At 33.4% G+C, this 24371-nt stretch overlaps 1 protein-coding gene across 2 annotated transcripts; it reads left to right on the forward strand.

Moving 5' to 3' along the window:
- Nucleotides 1–13672: 13672 nt before the first annotated feature.
- LOC112019105 (AP2-like ethylene-responsive transcription factor PLT2) lies at nucleotides 13673–23107 on the forward strand. 2 transcript variants are annotated; one of them, XM_024051630.2, is made up of 10 exons: nucleotides 13673–13941; nucleotides 14037–14230; nucleotides 14319–14685; nucleotides 14803–14885; nucleotides 15019–15027; nucleotides 15137–15225; nucleotides 15321–15394; nucleotides 15688–15738; nucleotides 15947–16023; nucleotides 16277–17336. In XM_024051630.2, exons 2-10 carry the CDS (start codon nucleotides 14092–14094, stop codon nucleotides 17029–17031), a joined length of 1644 nt encoding a protein of 547 aa, XP_023907398.1. In that variant the 5' UTR covers nucleotides 13673–13941; nucleotides 14037–14091; the 3' UTR covers nucleotides 17032–17336. The 2 variants fall into 2 exon arrangements, with proteins under 2 accessions (XP_023907398.1, XP_023907399.1); XM_024051631.2 differs by lacking the exons at nucleotides 13673–13941; nucleotides 14037–14230; nucleotides 14319–14685; ... (5 more) ...; nucleotides 15947–16023; nucleotides 16277–17336 and adding exons at nucleotides 21097–21295; nucleotides 22345–23107.
- Nucleotides 23108–24371: the final 1264 nt, after the last annotated feature.

Here is a 24371-nt window from a genome sequence, read left to right on the forward strand (position 1 = left end):
TAGGTGAATGCATTAAGTGTGAGGGTGACAGCTTACTTTGGGCCAGGTCTTTCCCAAAAATCATCCTTGTCATGCCGAGGACGAGGAGGTCCTCGGCGTGGATCCGGAACAGAGGCTTTCTCCAATTTAGCCTTGAATGGTCAGTATTCCTCGGCGTGGGCCTTGGGCCTGCTACACGATGGGCCGAGGCTATCAGGCCCCCGGGCCCCACAATAGCCCCTCAAAACCCTGCTGCACGTTCCCTCGGACGGGGAGGAGGGTTTGGATACCTGCAGGCCCTCTAGACGAGTTGCCCCACTTCGGTTCGTGTTACTGCTGGCGACTTTTCGACTGCCCGACACGCGTTTTTGGCGTTTCAAGACTTAATGTGTGCCCACATTAAATTTTGGCGGCACCACGTTTCCCACTTTCAACGGGGACCTCCTCATCCTCGGCATGACAAGGATGATTTTTGAGAAAGACCAGGCCCAAAGTAAGCTGTCACCTTCACACTTAATGCATTCACCTAACCCCTCTGGCCGCATTAATGGGGATATAACCCCTTAGCAGGGCAACGTTGATCAGAGTGAACCACTTGAGTACTGATAAGGTCTCTGATGGGACGGACGGCCAGAAGAGAGGCGAATGGATGATCAACAGATGGAAGAAGGAGATAGGAAGATGAAGACTATATAAGAAAAGCAAGTAAAGTAAAAGAGGGAGGGGGAAAAAGGGGAGAAGAAAAAGGGCTCCTCGGCCACGGGCCGAGGAGCATCCCCCCAGACTGTAAAAAAGTTCTAAGTATTTTTTAATAGAAGAATAGGGTTCATGTTTGGTGATCGACGGCCAGCGCCTAAACCTTCAATCCACTCTCTACAAATTTATTGTTTGGGCTTGTTGGGCTGAAAACCCATTCATACTCAGGGTCAAATCCCAAATTGAGTCCCCACATTAATAATTCACATTCTTAACATCACAATTACATAACAAATATATTTATAATATCATAGTACATAATAAGGAGTTCACTAATTTAAGATTAATCAATAGCTTAGCCTAATAAGATCAAATTTCAATTATGAAATCAAGAAGAAAATTATAATAAATAAAATAATAGCTCGAATTGCTTAAAATTTCTCATGGCAATAATACCAAATAAAATAATCAAATTTAAATTTGATATTCTATGAAGGAAATTTTTTTTAAAAAGGACGAAGGAAAGTTTTTTAAAAAGGGTACTAAGAAATTTTTTTTTTGGCCACATAACTGGTCGTAATTTAGTGATATGAGCAAATGAACCGCTAGCTATAGATTGGAATTTAAGCCAAAGTAGAATAAGGGAAATGATTTGTACCGTTTAACTAACTACAACTAAAATATTCAGCCGCTCTAGCCGGAATAAAATGAAATTCATAACTTTGATTTAGAATGTGCTAATCAAATTTATGTGATATTTTAAAAGAACTAATTATTATTTAAATTCTTCTTAAACTCTCATATTAACTGGAATCACTAGATCAACTTATTACATCCTCAATGTGTGACTTAATACATATGCTTAGATCAAATGATTGAAGTTTCACATTCTAAATCCTTGCTATAATATAACACATACCCCCCACCCAAAACTAAAAAAATAGAAGGCAAGGAACTGCCTCAATTTCGAGCAATGTGAAATGCCAATGAATGTGGTTATTAATTCAATACTTAACTTCAAGTAGTTTTTTGATATGTGAGTAAACATGTCATCTTCACTTAATTTGAGTCATTAGTCGGTGAACATAATTATAATTATTATTTTTAATTGAATAAAAAAGGATGAGGGATAATCAGCTGTGAAAATTGTACCTAAGCTAAGTAAGACCATAGAAAATCAATATTTTTAGATAAACTATCAAATTGTTTAATTTTTTTAATATATGTTTTCATATAATCTGCCTCACATACTCTAATGACATATATATATATATATATATTTTATATATTACCAATAAGTTTTACTTATGGGTTTTGACGATCATGGTCACTCGTTTTAGCATAACAAATTATTTTTCATTAAGATCTGAAGTTGAGGTTAGCAAGAGCAAAAATCCTACCTAATAAATCAATGAACAAAGTCAAATTTGAGAAGATATCTTACTCCCTCCAATCTAGGATCCTTGTATGTCAATAGCATTTTTAATAGACACTTTGTTAGTTTAACTGGTTATTTTATGCTCTATCCTTTGCAAAAAACAAGAGAATGCCATGCACATGCCTTTTGGTTATCCCATTAGCCATTAGTCTAATAATAAGATACATAATTGATCTTTCATCTTCATTTTCTATGGAAGTGGAGAAGTTCCCATTATCGAGAGTATGCAAGTGGTTGTCTACTTGAAAACATTTCTCTCTCTCTCTCTCTCTCTCTCTCTCTCTCTCTCTCTCTCTCTCTCTCTCTCTCTCTCTCTCTCTCTCTCTCTCTCATTATTACTAATAACTTTATCTCCACTGGAAATGTATAATCACAAAAACAGCTACAAAAAGATTAACCTAGTAAATATTTTTTTCCTTTCACATAATTATTTTTGTTGAAAATGTTAAGAAGTGTTAATTAAATTATAAGACTCTTAACTACACAAAACTTTTTTGAGTGTAAATAAATGACACTCTTTCCAAAGTTTTACAAAAGTAAAAGCCCCACCTTTGAGATTTGTGATAAATATAAGAAGTACAATAAAATTCCTACATTGTCTTTGAGTTATTTTATTTTTTTGGACTGAACTTGTCTTGGTTAGGTGATAAAGGACTTAGCGTGTCTTGGTTAGGCGATAAAGTTCCTAATTTGTTTTTGGCTTATCAATGAAGTCAAAATAGGAATGCTTACTCAAGTGCAAAATAAGTATTTCCTTGTATATTCGTTATGTTTATAACAAATCTTATAAATGGATTTTTTTTTACAAAGTTTAACTACAAAATTAATTATACCTTTAAGTTACAACATTTCTCAATATTTTTTTTATTGGATGTGAATTTTGACAAATTCACATTTGGTTTACATATTCTTCTTATATCCTCCATATTTGCAAAATTTCTAGAAAATTAAAGATCAATACCTATATCATCAATAAATTGATTAAATTGCAAGTTTTTATAGTTTAAAATTATGCATAAAATATAAGTTTATAGATCATGTAGTAAATAATATCCGATTGATACAAAATTTAACATGTGTATTAAGAGCGTAAAGAACATGCAATTTAACGGTTAAATTTTTAAAATATGTAGTAATATTTATTTTATTGAGTAAGATTGTAACATTAGATTACAACTAATTTTGTAACTAAACTTTATACTTTTTATTTTTAAACAAAATTTTAGGGTTATTGTTCCTTATATCTCAAGAAAGGATTGGTATAATTTTTCCTAGTATTAATTGGGTCCCTTATACAATTTATTAATTGACCTATAGTAGGGGATATTTTTCTTGATTGTACACGTGACACCCAACACCAAGCACCAATAAGCCACATGCCCGTCGACATCGTTGTTTGGATGATCTCTCTAGAGCTAATATTCTACATCATTAATCTCGACTTTGGAGTCACCCCCAATCTATGTTGGTTTTGATAAGTTTAACACACATGGTGTGATCGATCTAGAGCTTGACCTTTTTTCAAGCATAGCGTAATAAGAGCCCTTAGATAGTTATACCGGCCACACAAATTAAAATCTCATTGCTTTTTAAAAAATTTAATTGAGTAATCATCGCAACAATTGTACCAAGACGAAAGCACCTATCTTTGTTGGTACTCATGAAAGCTCACATCTAGATGTATTGTGCTTTGGATGAAGGTCATATCTCACTTGTAGTGCCTGTTGTATCAATTTCTACTCTTTCGTGATTAGTTAAGATGACTGTTTATATGTGATTTGTCATTATAATTTTTTTTAGCAATATATGTGTGAATTTCAGTCAGACAATATTAAATTCTTCAAGGAATTTTGTTAGTACTTTATTTTTTAATTCTTCAAGGAGGTAACTGTTAGGTTCTAAGACTTTAGGATCTAAATATATTAGAATTTAATGTGTAATGTTGGCAAATCATAATCAAAACATTTAGTTGAGTTTTAGGCTGTTCAAAGTGTATTTATTTATAAAGTTAGAATTGAGTGTACTGCAGGATTTATTGGTGTAAATCTGCAGGGCTCGATCGATCGAAAATTAGACTCGCTCGATCGATCGAAGCTCATGTAGATTGTTTTTTCTGCAGAATTTCCACCTCAGCCCAAGCCCATATGACGTGTAGGGTTTTATGTTTTGCTTCAAGTATGAAAGGAAAAACCCTAGTTACGTTTTAGAGGTTGTTGATATGCCGTGTGTGTGAATTTCTTGTGAAATCTAGAGGTGTTTACCTTTATACACAATTAGAGCTATCAAGATCAAGATTGATGTTAAGAACTTGATGATCACTTCGGTTGCTATTTCAAGAGCTTAAAGAAAACACAAGTGGAANTTACTTTCTCAATATTTTTTTTATTGGATGTGAATTTTGACAAATTCACATTTGGTTTACATATTCTTCTTATATCCTCCATATTTGCAAAATTTCTAGAAAATTAAAGATCAATACCTATATCATCAATAAATTGATTAAATTGCAAGTTTTTATAGTTTAAAATTATGCATAAAATATAAGTTTATAGATCATGTAGTAAATAATATCCGATTGATACAAAATTTAACATGTGTATTAAGAGCGTAAAGAACATGCAATTTAACGGTTAAATTTTTAAAATATGTAGTAATATTTATTTTATTGAGTAAGATTGTAACATTAGATTACAACTAATTTTGTAACTAAACTTTATACTTTTTATTTTTAAACAAAATTTTAGGGTTATTGTTCCTTATATCTCAAGAAAGGATTGGTATAATTTTTCCTAGTATTAATTGGGTCCCTTATACAATTTATTAATTGACCTATAGTAGGGGATATTTTTCTTGATTGTACACGTGACACCCAACACCAAGCACCAATAAGCCACATGCCCGTCGACATCGTTGTTTGGATGATCTCTCTAGAGCTAATATTCTACATCATTAATCTCGACTTTGGAGTCACCCCCAATCTATGTTGGTTTTGATAAGTTTAACACACATGGTGTGATCGATCTAGAGCTTGACCTTTTTTCAAGCATAGCGTAATAAGAGCCCTTAGATAGTTATACCGGCCACACAAATTAAAATCTCATTGCTTTTTAAAAAATTTAATTGAGTAATCATCGCAACAATTGTACCAAGACGAAAGCACCTATCTTTGTTGGTACTCATGAAAGCTCACATCTAGATGTATTGTGCTTTGGATGAAGGTCATATCTCACTTGTAGTGCCTGTTGTATCAATTTCTACTCTTTCGTGATTAGTTAAGATGACTGTTTATATGTGATTTGTCATTATAATTTTTTTTAGCAATATATGTGTGAATTTCAGTCAGACAATATTAAATTCTTCAAGGAATTTTGTTAGTACTTTATTTTTTAATTCTTCAAGGAGGTAACTGTTAGGTTCTAAGACTTTAGGATCTAAATATATTAGAATTTAATGTGTAATGTTGGCAAATCATAATCAAAACATTTAGTTGAGTTTTAGGCTGTTCAAAGTGTATTTATTTATAAAGTTAGAATTGAGTGTACTGCAGGATTTATTGGTGTAAATCTGCAGGGCTCGATCGATCGAAAATTAGACTCGCTCGATCGATCGAAGCTCATGTAGATTGTTTTTTCTGCAGAATTTCCACCTCAGCCCAAGCCCATATGACGTGTAGGGTTTTATGTTTTGCTTCAAGTATGAAAGGAAAAACCCTAGTTACGTTTTAGAGGTTGTTGATATGCCGTGTGTGTGAATTTCTTGTGAAATCTAGAGGTGTTTACCTTTATACACAATTAGAGCTATCAAGATCAAGATTGATGTTAAGAACTTGATGATCACTTCGGTTGCTATTTCAAGAGCTTAAAGAAAACACAAGTGGAAGTACTTGTGGTTACTATGGATCAAGAAAAGAAGTAGTCTGTGGACTCGAAATTATCACGTGGTCGCGGTTGTAAGTTTTCTACTTGAGGTAACAATAAGATGTTAATGGTCTAAGTTATTATTGTAAAACTTCAATTCTTTCATAGTAGATCTATTTTACCTTGAAGATAGTTATGTTAAATTTGCCAAAGTTTTTTACTAGTTTAGTTTTCCTCGGTTATCATATCGTTGTGTTATTTACTTTTCTGTATTGTTCACATGATATGATTTGAATGTCTTTTTCCTAGATCTTGTTAATGAACTTGTTAATCAACTTGACTTAATATTAGGTTAAACAACTTGTTTTAAAGGGTCTAAAAATGTACAGTAACAAATCATTTATTTATTTTAATTATATACATACATACATACATACATACATATATATATATATATATGTGAGGTTTTAATGTTCTAGGAATATGTTCTTCTACCAAAGGAGTTAAAATTTCTTAATATTCATCATTCTGTATATGGTACCAATTCTCTCGTTAAGATATGTGTGTTTGGATTGACTTATTTGTTGCATTATTGATTTATTAAAAATAGGTGTATAAATATTGTTGTACATATGAAGAACAGATTAGGGATGACAATGGGGTGGGGCGGGGCCGAAGGATGGGGTCTTTGTCCCACCACGTATGGTTTTGTCTAGCCCTATCCATGCTCCGCTCCGCATGACGGGGAAAACTTTCTGACCCCATCCCCGCCCTTAGGGCCCTGCAAAGCCCCGCCCCACCTTGTAAAACTCTACTTTTTGTTAATTTACCCTACAACTAGTACAATTTTTTTTAATGAAACCTATTTCATTAATAAAAATATACTTGAAATTATGACTAAATTTATCCATCAAATCAAATCAATTTTTAGAAAAAAAATTGAATAATATATCCAAGCATTTAACAAGATAATCACAAAAAAAAAAAAAAAAAAACTCATAGTATAACACATAACAAAATAAAGGCAGAGAATCACATTGGGTAGAATAAAATAAGCTAATATTGATATGCTTATTTAAATAATAGGGTTTTAGGGTATGAAAAATTTACAATTATAACCCTTAGCAACGTGGAGCGGGGACAAGGAGGGGCAGGGTGGGTCTAAAAAGTCTAAACCCATCCCCACTCCACCCTGTGGTGCGGGGCTAAAATCTTACCTCATTCCCACCTTACCACCTTTGCAGGGCGGGAAAAACTCACGTTGGGTGAAGCGGAGAGGGGCGAGTTAAGCGGGGCAAGGTAAAATTGTCATCCCTAGAACGGATGCTTTAAAAGGCTTTACATAAATAAGTTAATAAATTTTTTATATATAAAAAACCAAACTCATTATAAAGAATAAAACAATTTTATTTTTATTTAAAAAAAAAAAAAAAAAACCTGCAGCCTCTTTATTGCGTGCATAGTCAGTTTTTGTGTCTTAAAAAAAAGGAGTAAAACGAAGTGTGCTTGACTGCCATCACAACCTGTTACTTGGTGTTGGGTTTCAAGATATAGTTTAGGAAGTTCTTAGAATAAGAATGTCTAGATTGTAGTGATGGGTGTAGCAGTGATGCTTCTTGACTGTCTTGGCTACCTAAATGAGTTGGGAACTTTTATGAAGCGCAAACAATGCTGACATATTTACCATAGCAGGATATGGCTAGCTTGTGGCATTTCAAGATTAGAAGATATCTAATCAATGTTGCCAAAAAACAGGAAACCTACGATACTAATAATTTTTGCGTTTATTTATTTATTTGCGAATTGGGTGTTTGTAAAGCTGACAGAGGGAAAGAAAGGAGGTTTCAGCTAGATTTGGTTTGCTTTAACTGTGTATTACTGTAGAGGTTTCAATATCTTATTTGCTTCCAAGTTCAAGTAGAACTTTTTTCATTACAAATTTTTTGACTATTATAGCTAGTGATCTTCAAAACAAAATAATAAATATATAATAATTCTGATTAGCTAGAATTATTAGCGCCCATATTGATCTCATTAGGCATTGCTTTGTCTCAATAACGCCAATAATTGGGTTCTGCCCTTTTTAGCTGATCCAACGTCTAATTTGGGGTCAAACACATTAGTGCATTTGGATGTAGTTATTTACTAAAAGCTAATTTTATGAAAGTTGGATAAAGTATTGTTAACTTGTATCTAGAAAAAAGAAAGAAAGAGGTTTTAAAAATCTATACTTAAGTAAATAAGTTAAAAAACTAAAAGAAAAACGCTTTGCCAAATGGACTTGTTTAGCTTTGAGAAAGGTTTCTAACTATGTACTTGTATGTTCACTAATCACTAGGGTTCCTGTGCATCCAGATACGTTTCAAATTATTAGCCTATTTTCATGAACTTCTATATATTTTGACATACTGGGTAAGCTCACATGCATACTAGGATAGCGTTGAACAAGAGCATGTAATTCCAAAATCCCGCATTTATACTACACAAAAGCAACCAGGACTCTTGGTTGAAACACTAGACCAACCAATTTTCCTTTTAAATCCAAAATCGAAATGGTTATCACTAGTCCATGGCACTATAGTGCCATTGTTACATCAATCAAAAATCTCATGAAATAAAACGAATTTTCTACTTTATTATACTAATTTTAAGTAAAAAGACACTTAAAAACATGAAATTTAAAGAGGACACAACCCCAATAGGAAAATAAAATTTGCAGGAAAAAAAAAACCAAAAATAAAAGAGAATACATCAAATATAAATTTTAATAGTGAGGATGTCAAGGAGCTTCAAAAGGAGTGAGATTGAGCAATGTCCAGGGAGGTTACAGCCGCATGCAAATATCACATATCCACTCGAAAATCCAATTTAGAGGTGTTGTGTATGCTAAAAACATCCCTTTTTGTTAAATTGAAACTTGTAAAGATTTTTCTCCCTTATGAAAAAGAAAAGAAAAAAAACCATTTGATTTTAAAAACACTTTATGAAAACATTTATAAGTACAGAAGTATATAAACACAGTTACTCTTTGAAAGCAATGAGAGTTAACATCAAACCAAAAATAATTATTAACACCATGTCATCATTGTATTTGTGAAGATTAATTCCAAAGAGATAGCGCGGAGGGACAGGAGAGCGGCACTTCAATGTACTAGTGGTCCGTGGACAAGTTGGCGACACTTCTTGAGGTCGTTTGATATCTTCAGTAACACCACTTGAGTTTGTTGTTAATAGGGACCATGGTTGTGGGTTAGTTTTTTTTTTTTTTGGTTACTAACTTAATTCATGAGAGGGGGATTAAGAGAATTGTGGTTCAATTTCTATGCATATCTCACACCCTAGGGCTAGGAGTCATGTTGAGTAAATAAAATTCAAGTAATTTTGTGTTACTTCATATTTTATTTAAAACTATTAATGAAAATTCAAAACTATCATATAATAAAAAATGTGTGGTACATATTGTTATTCCACCAAAATGGATGTCCTCTCCTTCATAATTATGCTAGCAAAGACTCTTCCTTCATTTTCCACTTCTGTATGGCATTAAATTACAGTATATCCGGAGTGTGTATATAACAATGTTATCACTGTCTACCGATCCATATGGAGCAAAAGACAGGAGTGGTAGACATGTAGCTTGGGATTTGCATTGCTAGTTTTCTAAATTTTCTTCCCCTACTAAGCACATAATGTTTCAAAACAGAGCCCAGTCTAGTGTGAAACCCTAACCCTAGCTAAGTAGGGTTTGTTACAAGAAAACAAGGGCTCCCAGAAATATATTTGCCTTTTCAATTCCTTCATTTCGAGGCGACACGGCCACTTTCCCGGCGTTTCCTCCCACCTCTTGGAAACTCTCAATTTTTTCTCTTGATTCTCGTGTTCCGCTTTGCCCTAAATTGCCCTCATTCATTCATTGTATTTACATACATGACCCCCACCATTGCTTCTCTCCTAGCTACTTTCTGAACCTCATTTAACAGTCATCATTCACACCCATTAATTCAAACTTACATCATTTTTCGCGGCTACCAAACAATAGCTATGGAGTATACTATGGACAATAAAACTTTTGAATTCATATATGTGTGGTAGTTTTCTATATAAAACTAATAAATGGGTGTTCTTCCAAACTTAGTTCTAAGACTCACATGAGATGAAATTATTACCAAAATTTGGACTTTCATTAGGTTGAGTTTGGTGGCTTGAAATTTAGAGAAAAAAAAAAAATAATCCATTGAAATGGATTAAAATAGATTAGTTCTTTTGAATTAATATATCCATATATGAATAGTCTCTATATACTAAATTGATGGTGTTTGATAATTCGGGTGGAATACAATTTATATACGACATATGTTATAGCTTACACTTCTACGTCACAAGAGATTACGGGACTTCTTTTCTTTCATTTTTGTTATAGAATTAGACATTCAATTTGTAGATTGGAAACCATCCAACGAAAGAAAATCTGATGGATAGCTATTATGGTCACGTTCAAATATGTAAGGAAAGTCATCTTCTCTTCCTAGTTCCTACCCTTTTTTTAAAGCAAAAAATCAAAGAAAATATGACAAGAGAGAGACCTTTGCAATTGGGTTAGGAAGGGCATGAAGGACAATAGGGTAATAAAGGGAAAAAAGAAAAAGAAAAAGAAAAAAGAATCGGTGTGCATGGTCATACTATGGTCAAAGTCTCTTTTAATGTGGTACTTAGTGCAAACAAGCATGCAAACCGGATAATTGGTCAGCCTGCCTTGCAATTCCATTGCATGCGACCCTTCAAAACCAAAAATCCAAAAGCCTAAAAGCCAAAAGCCAGAAACAACCGCCACGTGTCAGTCACATTCCTCCGAATTTGGTCTCTGTGAACCTGAAACGGCGTGAGTGAGTGATGGCTCTCTCTCTCTCTCTGCTATTATATCATCTCTCTTACCGCATATGGCCGGTGGCGAATCCCCACCACCCTGCATTTTCTTCTTTCAAGAAACCAAAAAACAAAAACCCAAAAAATGAAAACAAAAAGTAGTGAGAGAATGAGAGAGAAATTATGAAAGAGTAAAAGATTCTTGTTTCTTGGTACAATCTTATTCTCTCTCAGTTTTTTCTTTTAATAGTTTTTTTTCATTGCTAGGGTTGCATACAGTCAAAGACATATCTCTGCAGTTTGTTCTAACTTCCTTGCCAGTTCTTGTCCTTTGCACTGTTTTTATTTATTAATTTGCACAAAAGGGTTTTGGGCCTTTTAGTTCTTCTTCTTCTTCTTTTTCTATTTTTTTAAGTTTTATTAGTCTTGGGGTTTTGATTGTTTGGAGATTTTACAGTTGAAAAAAGCGAGAGACGTGGGTTTTGCCACCTTATTGTGGTGCATTGTAGTCAACGTAGCCTTATATTAATGTACAAGAATTTGGCGATAACTGTGTCATGCATCTGTAATGGCAGGTGATTTTGTTTCTTTTACTTATTTAATTACTTTTTATACTAATTATGTTATATATGTTTATTTATTTGGGTTTTAGATTCTTAGTTTTTTGTTTCATAATATATAAGTACATTTCTGAAGTCTGAAAACTCTGGAGAGTTCAGTTTCCAAATGATGCCACACATAGATTCACTGACCCAAAAGTTTAAAAAAAGAGAGTGATATCATTTGTATGTAGATAGATATATCCAAAACCTTGTAAAAGAATAAATTCTTTTGCGGCAGATTTATTCCTCTCTCTCTCGCTCCCTTAATTGGAAAGTTATAATATAAAATTTTAAGTAGTATTAATTTGTATATAAGTTTTGAATATGCTTTATGTGTGACAACCAGCACCTGATATGCCTAGGCATTCAATTTTTATTTTTTGGCTGACAGCACTTTTAAAGTTGTGCACACGAATGGAAGCTGCAATTTCACGTGAATGATGAATAAAGTATTTACAGAAACCATAGCATTTTCCTTACATTTTACCAAGATAATTTAGTCTTATAAGTTTATACCAAAGAGTTAAAAAGGCACTTCTTTCTCTCATAAAAAATGTGGGTGGAGGATGAGCTCTAAATTAAATTTAGCATTTGTTTGATGTGTGTGTGCAACTTACCAATAATATAATCGAAAAGCTAAAATACATTTTGTTTTCTAAACTTTAGCCCATGAATGATTTTAATCATTAAAGTTTAGTCCCTAATTTTTTTTTTTTTTAAGTAGTAGCTTTTAGATCCTAACAAACATAAAGTGATCGCTTTTAGTCACTAATGTGTATTGAAGTAATGACATGTTATTTCTTAGTTTAATCATGTCATATGAGAGCTTAAAATGGATCATTTTAAACTTGAAAGACCAAAATTGCTCATAAACTAAATTTTAGGGACAATAATATTTAAGCCTAACGAAAAATAAAAACAAATTAAGAAAGCTTACAAAGATTCTATAATAGTATAGAAGATGTTATTATTATGTGACAATGATTCTTTTTTGTAGATCTATGTTTAGTCAATGAAGAAAATGTATGATAGAATTGTAAGCCATTTTTTCCACAGAATGTAGTGGATTCAATCTTGTATGCAGTAGGTGCTCTAACGCATGACCTTGTCGATGTCAAAGTATATATATAGGAAGTGAAAGTTGAACACTGTATAGCATGATAACTTTTTTAAAGATCGGAATTTGAGTCATTTTGATTGGCTAGTTAAAAAAAAAAAAAAAAAAATTTAGACTTAACCTAGTGGATGACAGGAAGCATTATACAAGTTTCTAGTGTGTATTGGACATGAATTAATAACATTATTTTTTTTTGGATGCACAAGTTAATTATATATAAAACAAACATTTTTTAAATTTTAATTTGTTTTCACCATTTGACGGGTGCGGAAATCGATTAGGTGGTCAACAGATTTCTACTTGGGGGAGGCAAACAAAATCCTTCAATCTTTCTTAATCACTTTTTTGTATTCTATTTCTTTTGTTTACATTAGACAGAGCTGTTTATATTTGAACAAAAGAGTAAAATTTACACTTTCTTCAGTACTTAAATTATTTAATATGTCGGATATTTCCCATATAATATTGCATGTCCGTACACATGCATCTTTAACACATGCAGGACTCGGGGATCCACAAATTGGGTTTCTTTGGTAAGTATCTATTCGGAAGATCTTCTCTGATTAATGGGTTTGATCGTCTGCTGCAAGTTTTAGTTTGAACCTTGTAGATAAGAGAGAGAGAGAGAGAGAGAGAGAGAGGTTTTGGTAACTTTACGTAGAGTGTCAATGTTATGTTAGAGGCTGAGATCATTTGCTCAGTGTGGGAATGCTGGGCTTTGGGGAGTCATTTATTGCACAGAACGAGGACGAGAGTTCCAATAAACCAAGTGGGTAGAGAGAGAAAGATAAAGAGAAAGAATTGGATTTTTCCAGTTGGAATTGTGGGTTTGTCTCAGTACAAAGACTGAAGAAGCTGGACTTATAGTTTAGTAGTGCATGACACTCGTGTCCATCCTAGTATGAATAGATAATAATAGAATAATGTTTGAGGTATACAGTATCTTCTTTTCAATCTGTTAATATGGTTTAGTTTATTGTGATTAGAGTAACACTACTTTTATTTAAATTAATTAATCATAATATATCTTGTTAATAGTTGCGAAAAAATTTATAGTCAATTTTTTTTGTAGTTTAATTTATAATAATACCTAGACTTATTATAATAGAATATTTAGGTTTGCAGTGTTGGGATATGGAGTTAGACCACCAAAAAAAAAAAAAAATGACCACTGCAAAAGGGGTAAGAAAGGAGCAGCTCATTTGAGGAAGAAAGGGAACAGTTTAAGTACACCATGTACCTTCTTCAAAACTTTCTCTTTTCACTTTCAGTCTTTTCTCCCCCTCCTCCTTTCTCTAAGGCATAAAAAGTTGAGAGAGAGTGAGTGAGCGAGATTGAGAGAGGGAGAGAGTCTTGACTGCTGCAAAGTTCAAACCCTATTCACTTAGTGTAAACCCGCATTAACAGTTCTTCATATATTCCTCCCTCTTTTCTTTTCCCTTGATTGCTTAATTTGTGTTCTAATTTTGTTTTCTAATATGCAGGAGATTCTTGATTTCTTGAAAAAAAAAACATAGAGGATATATATATAAGGACTCCATGAATTCAAACAACTGGCTTTCCTTTCCCCTCTCTCCCACTCATTCTTCCTTACCAGCACATCTACAGACAAGTCAGTCTCATCACTTTTCTCTAGGGTTGGTCAATGATACTATGGACAACCCTTTCCAAAGCCAAGGTACTTATCTCTTTCCTCTTCTTCTTCTTTTACTTTGTCTCTCTCTCTCTCTCTCTCTCTCTCTCTCTCATAGTTTGTAAATTTGCAGAGTGGAATATGATTGATACCCATGGCAGCAGTGAAGTTCCAAAGGTTGCTGATTTTCTTGGTGTGAGCAAATCTGAAAATCAGTCAGATCTTGTTTCCTTCAAAGAAATTCAAACTAACGATTCTGATTATCTATTCCAAAGCAGTAGTCTAGTGCCAGTGCAAAACACAGTAGTAGCCACCACTAGCAATTATGAATTTCAAGAAAATGCTAACAGTTTGCAGTCATTGACATTGTCCATGGGTAGTGGTAAGGGTTCCACATGCGAAACTAGTGGTGATAATAGTACTAATACTGTTGAAACCACCCCTAGAAGGACTTTGGATACATTTGGGCAAAGAACTTCAATATATCGTGGGGTAACAAGGTTGGTATTTTTACTTGCATAGTGCAATATTATTCGTTATCTTCCTTAATTATGTCACAACTTTTTATTGTATTTATTCAATTTGTATTCTGATATGGATATTTTGTGAAAATGTAGGCATAGATGGACAGGAAGGTATGAAGCTCATCTTTGGGATAATAGTTGTAGAAGGGAGGGACAATCAAGGAAAGGTCGCCAAGGTAAATCTTGAAATTAATTTTCCTAGGAATACTTTTTCCTTTTCTGCCTGACCTAATTTCTATTTTGAATGTTAATTACTAACCTTTTTCCTTTCTCGTGATGGTTCTCTTTTGTTTGCATCTTCTCTTGCAGTCTATTTAGGTGAGTTTGATTTTCTCTCTTCACTTCTTTCAAGCTTTCTTGTCTTTCTATAATGTATTTGAAAAGAAAAACATTTACAAGAGTATAGATTTGTTTTCTTTTTGAGCAGGTGGGTATGACAAAGAAGAGAAAGCGGCTAGGGCTTACGATCTTGCTGCATTGAAGTACTGGGGAACATCTACCACTACCAATTTTCAGGTAAGCTTTTGGCTATGCCAAGATTTGGTATCTGTGTCATTAATCTGCAGCTTGAGTATCTTCTTTATGAAAGCTGATTTCACGGTCTGTTTCAGATCAGTAACTATGAGAAGGAATTGGAGGAGATGAAGCACATGACAAGACAGGAATTTGTGGCTTCTATTCGAAGGTAAGAGATTGATGCTATCAACTCTTAGGAGTAAGTTCTTACTAATTTTAGTACAATTTGGTATTAAGAATAGCCATGCAAACTATATCTAATGAGACAATGATCGATGTTCAACTTCATGTTATTTTGGTGGGCATTTTAATTACAATCCTCTTCTTCATGATGAACATTGTACACATATATATATACACACACGTACAAACACTTGGCCACTAGAGTTTTATTTACGTACTGTGAACAAGTTTTCTGTGAATTTTCTTAACAATTCTGTTGCTATCGTTGATGAACTTCAGGAAGAGTAGCGGTTTTTCTAGGGGTGCATCTATGTATCGTGGAGTAACAAGGTAATAAAAGGCCCGTTTAGTAATGTTGTTTAAATGTTGTAGAAATATACATAAGTGAAAAAGTGTTGTGAAAATACGTGTTGTGTTATTTAAACAATGAAAATTGTTATTTAAATAACACAACCAAACATGCCCAAAATCTCTCTCTATCTCTCTCTCTCTCTCACTTATTTCATTCTCAATTCCTAATGGCAACATATTTGGGCAGGCATCACCAACATGGAAGATGGCAAGCAAGGATTGGCAGAGTTGCTGGAAACAAAGATCTTTATTTGGGAACTTTCAGTAAGTCATTTAATCTTCATGCACGTATACATCACAAACAAGTGAACACTACACAATAGAGAATATTTAAGACATCCACGGCTAGTAACCTTTAAGTCAAATGACATTTTTTTATGCTTGTCATAGAGACATGCAGTATTCCAATCCTCTTAAACTGTATATAAAACAAAATGCCATCTGCTAAAGAAACTTTTGTCACATGGATAAAGACTATATAAATTTCACTATTAATAAATCTTAATAAAACATATAGGTACTGAGGAGGAAGCTGCAGAAGCATATGACATTGCAGCAATAAAGTTCAGAGGCCTTAATGCAGTCACAAACTTTGACATGAATCGTTATGATGTGAAGAGCATTCTTGAAAGCAACACTCTCCCAATTGGAGGAGGGGCTGCCAAAAGACTAAAGGAGGCTCAAGCCATTGAATCTTCAAGAAAAAGAGAAGAAATGATAGCCCTTGGATCAAGCTTTCAATATGGTAGCTCAAGCTCTAGTAGGTTACAACCATACCCTCTATTGCAACACCAACCATTTGATCAACCCCAACCTTTACTAACCCTACAAAACCATGACATTTCACCGTACACAGCACAAGACCCTTCATTTCACCAGAGTTACATACAAACCCAGCTCCAATTGCACCAGCAATCTGCAGGTTCTTATCTTCACCAATCAAGCCAGAATAATAGTTCTCAGTTTTACAACAATTACCTTCAAAACCACCCGGCTTTGCTTCAGGGTTTGATGAACATGGGTTCTTCTTCTTCTTCTGTGATTGAGAATAATGGAAATTCTAGTGGGAGTTATAGTGGTGGAGGATATTTGGGAAATGGGCTTAATGCAATGGCTACGAATTCCCCTTCCGGCAATGCAGTGGGATCAGCCGCAGATGAACTTGCACTTGTGAAGGTTGATTATGATATGCCTTCTGCGGGTTATGGTAGCTGGTCTGGGGACTCTGTTCAAGGATCAAATCCTAGTGTTTTCACAATGTGGAATGACTAAGATGTGTGAAGGAAGGTGTGGAACTGAAGGGTATGGTACAATTTGGTGCACTTTTTTGTTTTTTTTTTGGAAAAAAAAAAATGTTTTAAGTAATAGGAGTTGATGAGTTTCAATGCAAACCCTAATTAAGGAGGGCTTTCTATTTTGTTTAGTTCAAGTAATTTGGTCATTGTTCTTGAGGGTTTTGCAATTTACTTTACTGAAGAACTGACTCTTACCCCAGTCAAATCCGATTGTGGGCCTTCCTTTGCAATGTCACTTTGTGGGTTGAAGTTGAAGATCCATGTTAAATTTTGGATTTGGATAGAAGCTGGTAAATTTCTACTTAAAATCACTGTATTAACATTTTTATCATTTTAAAATTTATTTTACCTTGCTGAAATGATCTATTTTTAGTTTTATAAGTCCCTTTTGGGAGTTAACTATATGTTAGGGCTTCATTTCTCATAATTATGATCTTTTCGAGGATCTTTAAAAACTAAAAAAATATTGTAACATATTTTTTGAATACTTTTTCGCATTCCTGAAAATATGTTCTATGGGGGTTAAAGCTTGTATGCCAAGAGCAAGGCAGTTAAATTTTATTTTTGGAATAGAGGTAGAATATATGTAATCTAATTGTATCTAGCTATAACAATTAGAAAAAGAAATCTTTAGTTTTCTCTTTAACGATATAACGAATAAGGATATAGAGTAAATTTAAAATTGCTATCAAATTCAATTCTCATAAGAAACCCCATATAGCCAACATTAAAAAAGAAAAAGAAAAGCCATAGATTGCATAAGTGAAATTTTAAAAAAAAAGTTAAAAGTAAAAGATTCAAATTTCTTAAAAATAGGACATATATTTTATTCTTGAATCTTGAGGAAACATTACCTACTTCAGAAAAAAAAAAAAGAAAAAAGAAAAAAAAAGGGTAACATTAACTATGTGTAGTTGTTAGTATAGTATGTATGGTATGTGATATATTGAATTGAACAAAACAAAGTACCATATAGTAAGTGTATATCGCCCGTGATCATTAATTGAATGATATTTGCATATCATTTGAATCATATTGTTTATACATAAACGTGTAGATTTAAATTAGATTTTTTGCTATAAAATTAGTGCTTTCACTTGCGTCCAAAAAGTTTTACTTGTTTTTAATATAAAATTTCAAGTTACTTAATTGTGTCTACTAAAATAACACGTTTATGAGTCTTATTCTCTCTTTATAAAAGAACGAGACATATAGTTTATATGAAAGTACAAATTTCTTTTTTATAATGTATATATAGTATTAAATGACTATATATATAATTATTGTTATAGGTCAAAGAAAGATGTTAGAGATAAAGTTAATGAAATACAACTACAAGAATAGATATATAATAAATGTTAGAGATGATGAAGAAGCAAATTTACAATAATAAGATGATTTTGTAAGAAGATGAAGGTATGGTAATATTGACTTACCACTATGGACATGAAGTTGATGAGGAATTTTTTTTTTTTTTTTTTATAGCTTATTTCATAGGGTGATAATGTAAGAAACAGAACATGAGTTTTGAAGATTTATAAGCGGTGTATATTCAAAAGGATCTCACTCTTTACTTGTACTTCATGTATGACATTTGTGTTTGACCTATTTCAATGTGGATTTTATAAATATATTTTCATATTGATTTATTCAGTATGGTTAATACCCTATAACAGACCACTCACAAAAAAACACATAAATATACCATAAAAAATATAGAAAAAAAAAATAACATTTACAAAAACAAAATAAAATAAAACAGCACTTGCGTATCACTAATCAAACACTCTTATAAAACAAGAATTATATATGATGAAGCTGAAAAAACCACCAGTGAGCCACACGTACTCGCTCGCCCTAAAAACAACCTGCACAACACGAGAAAGGAGAAAAACCTAAACAGAGAGTACCGGTGTGGTGCCGGCCGAATACCCTTTGAAGGTCAAGTTAGAATTTTTTATAACTCTAGAGTGCTAGAGAGGGTCAATTATGCGTACCTTAATTTGTGAGGGTATTGGTGCTTTTATAGTAGATCGAAAGTTGACCTCTTCTACTTAAAGTTGAAGTACTTTCCTTGTAGAAATCCCCTTTAAGAGTCCAAAACGAGAAGGACAAGTATTTTCCTTATAGAGAGAATCCTCATTAATGTGTGTCGCAAATAGAATCCTTTCTCTGCTAGGATTCTATTTTCGTTAGGATACTATGCGTGTGTCACAAGTATACTCATCTAGGGATTGTCTGACGCGTGGCAATCTGCAGATCCGTCCAGTTTGTATAAGTTGATGATGGATCCGTCCCCAAAAAGGTCTTGCACACAACAGGCCAATCTGGCGTCGGCCCACGGATGAGGAACCGTCCAGTCCACTTTGCAAGGACCTGTCAATCTCAAATTTCGCCTTTTCAATATAAACCCATTTAAAGAAAACACCATCTAACTTCAAATCATACTAACATTCTCATACTCAATTTCTAGAAACTCACTTGAAGAAAAAACTGATATATAGTTCATTCATGATTAATAATTTCATGTTTCTCAACCAAAAAAAAACATGATTAATAATTTTACAATGATTTTGTGGGTTTACTATAACGAACCCTTATTGTTTTCACCCCTTCCAATTTGGTATCAATTGAAAAGAAATTAATAGGAAGTGATGAGTTTTTTTTTTTTTTTTCCTAGGCACGAGTGAGAGCCACATGCATTGGGATGTTAGCAATTGGAGGGAACACAAACAAAAGTTTCTTGTATGAAATTGGCAAGAAAAGGGTCTTCAAGTCTAATTGAAAACAACTTATTTAACTTTTTGCTGAAAGTATGCTAAAACATATTTGTATTTTGAAAAAATTTGAAAAAATAAGAAAATGTGGAAAAAAAAAAATAAAGATTTTAAAAGGTTGTACATAAAAGTTAAAAAAAAAAAAAAAATAGAAGCTAAAACCTGAACCTATAAGCTGATGCCAAACACACTCTTCATGCAACAACATAAAAATGTAGGAATTTTAGGGTGTGTTTGGCACCAGCTTATAAGTCAGTTTTTAGTTTTTTTTAGTTTTTATATACAACTTTTTAATACCTCAATTTTTCTCAATTTTTTAAGGTATAAGTATACTTTAGTACACTTTCAGCAAAAAGTTTTCAACAAAAAACTAAATAAGTTGTTTCCAAACTGACATTTAGTGTAATTTAACCACCCCCACCCTCACCCAAAAAGAATAACAAAGCCATTTGATCTGTATATTTCCATTTCTTTTTTCTTTTCAAGAGGACTACAACCTAAACATCTTAGTTATTTATAATTAAGATATAACTTATTTACGTTAAGTTGAATTATTTATTTATTATTATAAAACCCCCTTAAGTTAAGTTCATTAGTTCAACTAATAAAATTTTTCATTATGGAATTAAATCTCATCAATATAAGGTGGTGCTATTATATGAAATAGTTATACAAAATAAAAAATTTTACATAAGAGAGGGCGGAGTGGTTTAAGGGAATCGAAAGAGCTCCGTAACTCTCCATTGTGTTTGTGTAGCTCAATTGATCCAATTGGCATCTTCATTGGTTTCAAATAAAAATGTCAACTTATAAGTTATAACTAGTTTAGATTATCCTTTGATCTACATATTTGGGCTTTCAAGCCCATCCTTATGCAACACCTTGCATTCGAAAACCTAATTGCAAAACTTGCCATGAATTAATACTATGACAATATTTGACTCCAAACATATTTTGAAGTCTTAAGCTTCAACCCCAATAGAAAAATGAGATGTGCTTCTATCACGAGCATATATAGAAAACAATTGTCTAACCTCCAATTTTTTCCTTAATACCATATGCATGGATTTGTTGTCCAAATGAGGTAGCAATGGCCCAAACCCACCATTTGAGTTGGGCCTTTCAGTTTATTGGTGCCAGGCTGCCAGCCCATAGTCCCATAGCATGTCCACAAATTTCTCTACGGTCAATTCCTTACCTGTCATACATTTCTAGCTTCATCTAGCTTGTACCTTTCGAACGAACATTTCCTTATTCTTATCCCACATCACAGGGCATTTTTGTCTCAAACGCACTATTCAATGCACTAAAAATATTCTATAATTGGAAACAGAAAAATTTTGCTTGCTGAGAAATTAATCACGACCATCGTCAAAAAGTCTCCCTCTCTTTCTCTCTCTGCGACTCTGTAGGGCTTTTGTTTCATAGTCTGCAGCACCTGAACAACCTTAACAACCCTCTGAGGTATGCTCTAATCTCTAAATTGCTTATTTTTCTTTTTGGGTTTTTGTTTTAGTCTCTGTAAATCATAGTAAACTGTAATCTTGTTACTGAAAGCTTGGTCTTTTTGGTCTCTGTAATTCTAGTTATTATAACACTGATGGGTTTTCTGGTTTCTTTAGTTTTGTTTAGATATGTTGTGATTTTAAGGTTGTTGACTTTTTAGATATTTGGGGTTTTTAATTTTAATTTTAATTTTTGTTGGATTTGTATTAATTACTTCAATGTTGGTGTTGAATCCTAGTTTTGAAGTGGTTGTTTTCTATTGGAAATTAAATGATTAGTAATGGGTTTCTAATTTTTTTTGTAAGATCCATCTTGGGTTTTATGAATTTCTAGCTATATGTTTGTTTGTTTGATTGTTTGAGGTGCTGAGGAGTGAGGAAAGTTTCTAATGCCTGGGATAGACCATACAACACAAAACAATAAAGAAGAATGAACTAGAAATTGGTTATGATTAGCTTTGTTACTGATTACTAGATTTCTTGTTGGGTACCAAATACAATATGATCGAGTTTAGAGATGAATTATATTGCAGTAACTACAACTTTATGATTAGCTTTGGAAGCAATATTTATTTGTTTGCTTTCCTTCAAATTAAGAAAAGGTGAAAAGATATATATTTTCTTTCCAGTATACAAACTTAATAACATTGTAATTTTCAGCCTTTGACAATAGTTGCTGAAGTTCGTATTTAGAAAATTGAGTACTCCTCAGTGATTATATGGTTATTATTTTTTGTTTTGGGGGGGGGGGGGGGGGGTGGGTGTCCAATTTGAAAGTGTGACTTGCCTCCTGAGCTGTCATTGATAGAATGTTGCAAGTGATCAAAGTAATGGCTTCTTGCATGTAGATTGACAAAATATACTGAAAAAGAAAAAAGAAGGGTGTGCTTGTACAGTCCCGTTTCTAAGACCAAAAGCTTTTGGCACTGACTAAAGCAAATTATATTTGAACATTTGCTCTTGCACCTTCACTAGTGAGCTAACTTTTTGTTTCTTTTCCGGGTGAAGAGAAACAATAAAGAACATAATGGTTAGAGCATACACTCAAGAGTATGTTTACAAGCACCCTTGGGAGCGTGTAACTTCTGCATCTTGGCGCAAATTTGTTGACCCTGAGAACAAGCGAATATTATCTCACATTCTTGAAGTTGACACATTGAACCGCAAGCTTGACCCTGAATCTGGGAAGCTTTACACCACTCGAGCAATTACTGTCCATACCCCAGGGCCATGGTTCATTAGCAAAATCATTGGTCAGGATATCTGCCATTGTGTTGAATCAACGGTTGTGGATGGCCAGTCACGGTCGATGCAGCTCAGTTCACAAAATATCAGTCTCCAGAAGTTCATAGAAGTGGTGGAGAAGATTCGGTATGATCCACATCCGGATAATCCAAATGAGTGGACTATTTGCCAACAGGAAACTAGCATTCGGATTAAGCCATTGTCAGCACTGGCATCAATGGCAGAGAAGGTGGAGCAACGATGTGCTGAAAGGTTTGTTCAAAACAGTGCTAAAGGTAGAGAAGTTATGGAGAGGATCTGCAAGTATCTTGAAGCTGAATCACGTGGAATTTCTCTGTGATTCTAACTTCTCTACTTATAATTTTGGACTTTTAATTTGTAGTTATAGCTGTAAGGCTTGTAAGCTCTTTGGGAGTATATTATAGCAAAAGATTGTAGGAGTGTAAAACCAAGAAGGGTCCCTTCTGGAGCTGATTACAAAATTTGAAATGCTGAAATGTATGTTGGGACATGCAATTCTGAATCATTTTCCCTTCTTCTTCTGAGGTTTAGAGTCTATCCGATGGTTTATAAATGCCAGATTTATGATTAATTAATTTGACACTATCATAAAGCAAATGGGCTACTTCCTACTGGAAAGATTTTGGACTTTCTTATAGTACTAGCTCTAGACGGGTTGTAAGCTCTTTGGGAGTATATTATAACAAAAGGACTGTAAGAATATAGAACCATGGAGGGTCAGCCTTGAATCTTCCTTCTGGATCTGGTTGAAAATTTTGATACGGCTAAAATTTAATTTTGGGAGATATGGTTGTGATTCATTTTTACATTCTTCTGAGGTTTAGACTCTTCTCTGATGATTTATACTGGAAGCCTGGAGGACAGATTTATGATTGATTAATTTGACACTATGATAAAGCAAATGGCCCACTTCCTACCAAATTCATAGTTAAGAGCTTTATCTAATCCGTACTGCTAGTAAATTGATTGGAAGCTTTCTCCTTTGGGAATCGATGAATTCTCAGATAAACAAACAGATGTTTATAGCGGGGAATGTTTCAAATCAATCCTTGAACTGTTCTCTCTCTCTCATGGGAATTTGTCAATTGAGTAAGACTTTGGTATATGTTTGGATAGCAGCCAGTCGGCCACGTCCAGCGTTTTTTGTGGGTCCTATGCACTGTTCATAGGACCCGCAAGTACTTTTTTTTTTTTTTTTTTTTTTTTTTTTTTTTTTTTTTTTCAGAAAAATAACTTTAAAACTGGGACTTACAGTATTATTTACACATTTAAACTTTATTTTTCTACAGTATTTTCAATTTTCAATATTCAGTAATAAGCGGTATCTAAATAGGCCCTAAATGTACGTGATCGTAGTAGTTCTTGCAAATAAGGAATATATACGGCACATAGAAAGGTATACATTAGGGCAAGACATGGCTAGTATTTTTGTGCATTGAATTCAATAAGATGCTAACACGTGGTAAAGTGTTGGACACATTCCAGCATCCTACTTGGTCCAATGTTTAGGAGCAATAGACCCAAGTTGTATCCAATGTGAGTAAACTCACCCAAGAAGAGAATATATAGTTAAAGGCAAAGGAAAATAGATACAAGAAATCATGAACAAGAATGAGTTGAATTACATGACTCTACAAATGAAACTTACTATGAGAAGTTTAATTGTATGAAAATATAAATATACCCATGCTAGCCTCATCGTATGAGAAGGTTAATTGTCATTATTTTTCTATAAAAAAAAATTGGATAAGTTTTTTTTTTTTAATTTT

Source organism: Quercus suber, unplaced genomic scaffold, assembly GCF_002906115.3.
Source record: "Quercus suber isolate HL8 unplaced genomic scaffold, Cork oak 2.0 scaffold_19, whole genome shotgun sequence".
Classification (NCBI taxonomy): Eukaryota; Viridiplantae; Streptophyta; class Magnoliopsida; order Fagales; family Fagaceae; genus Quercus; species Quercus suber.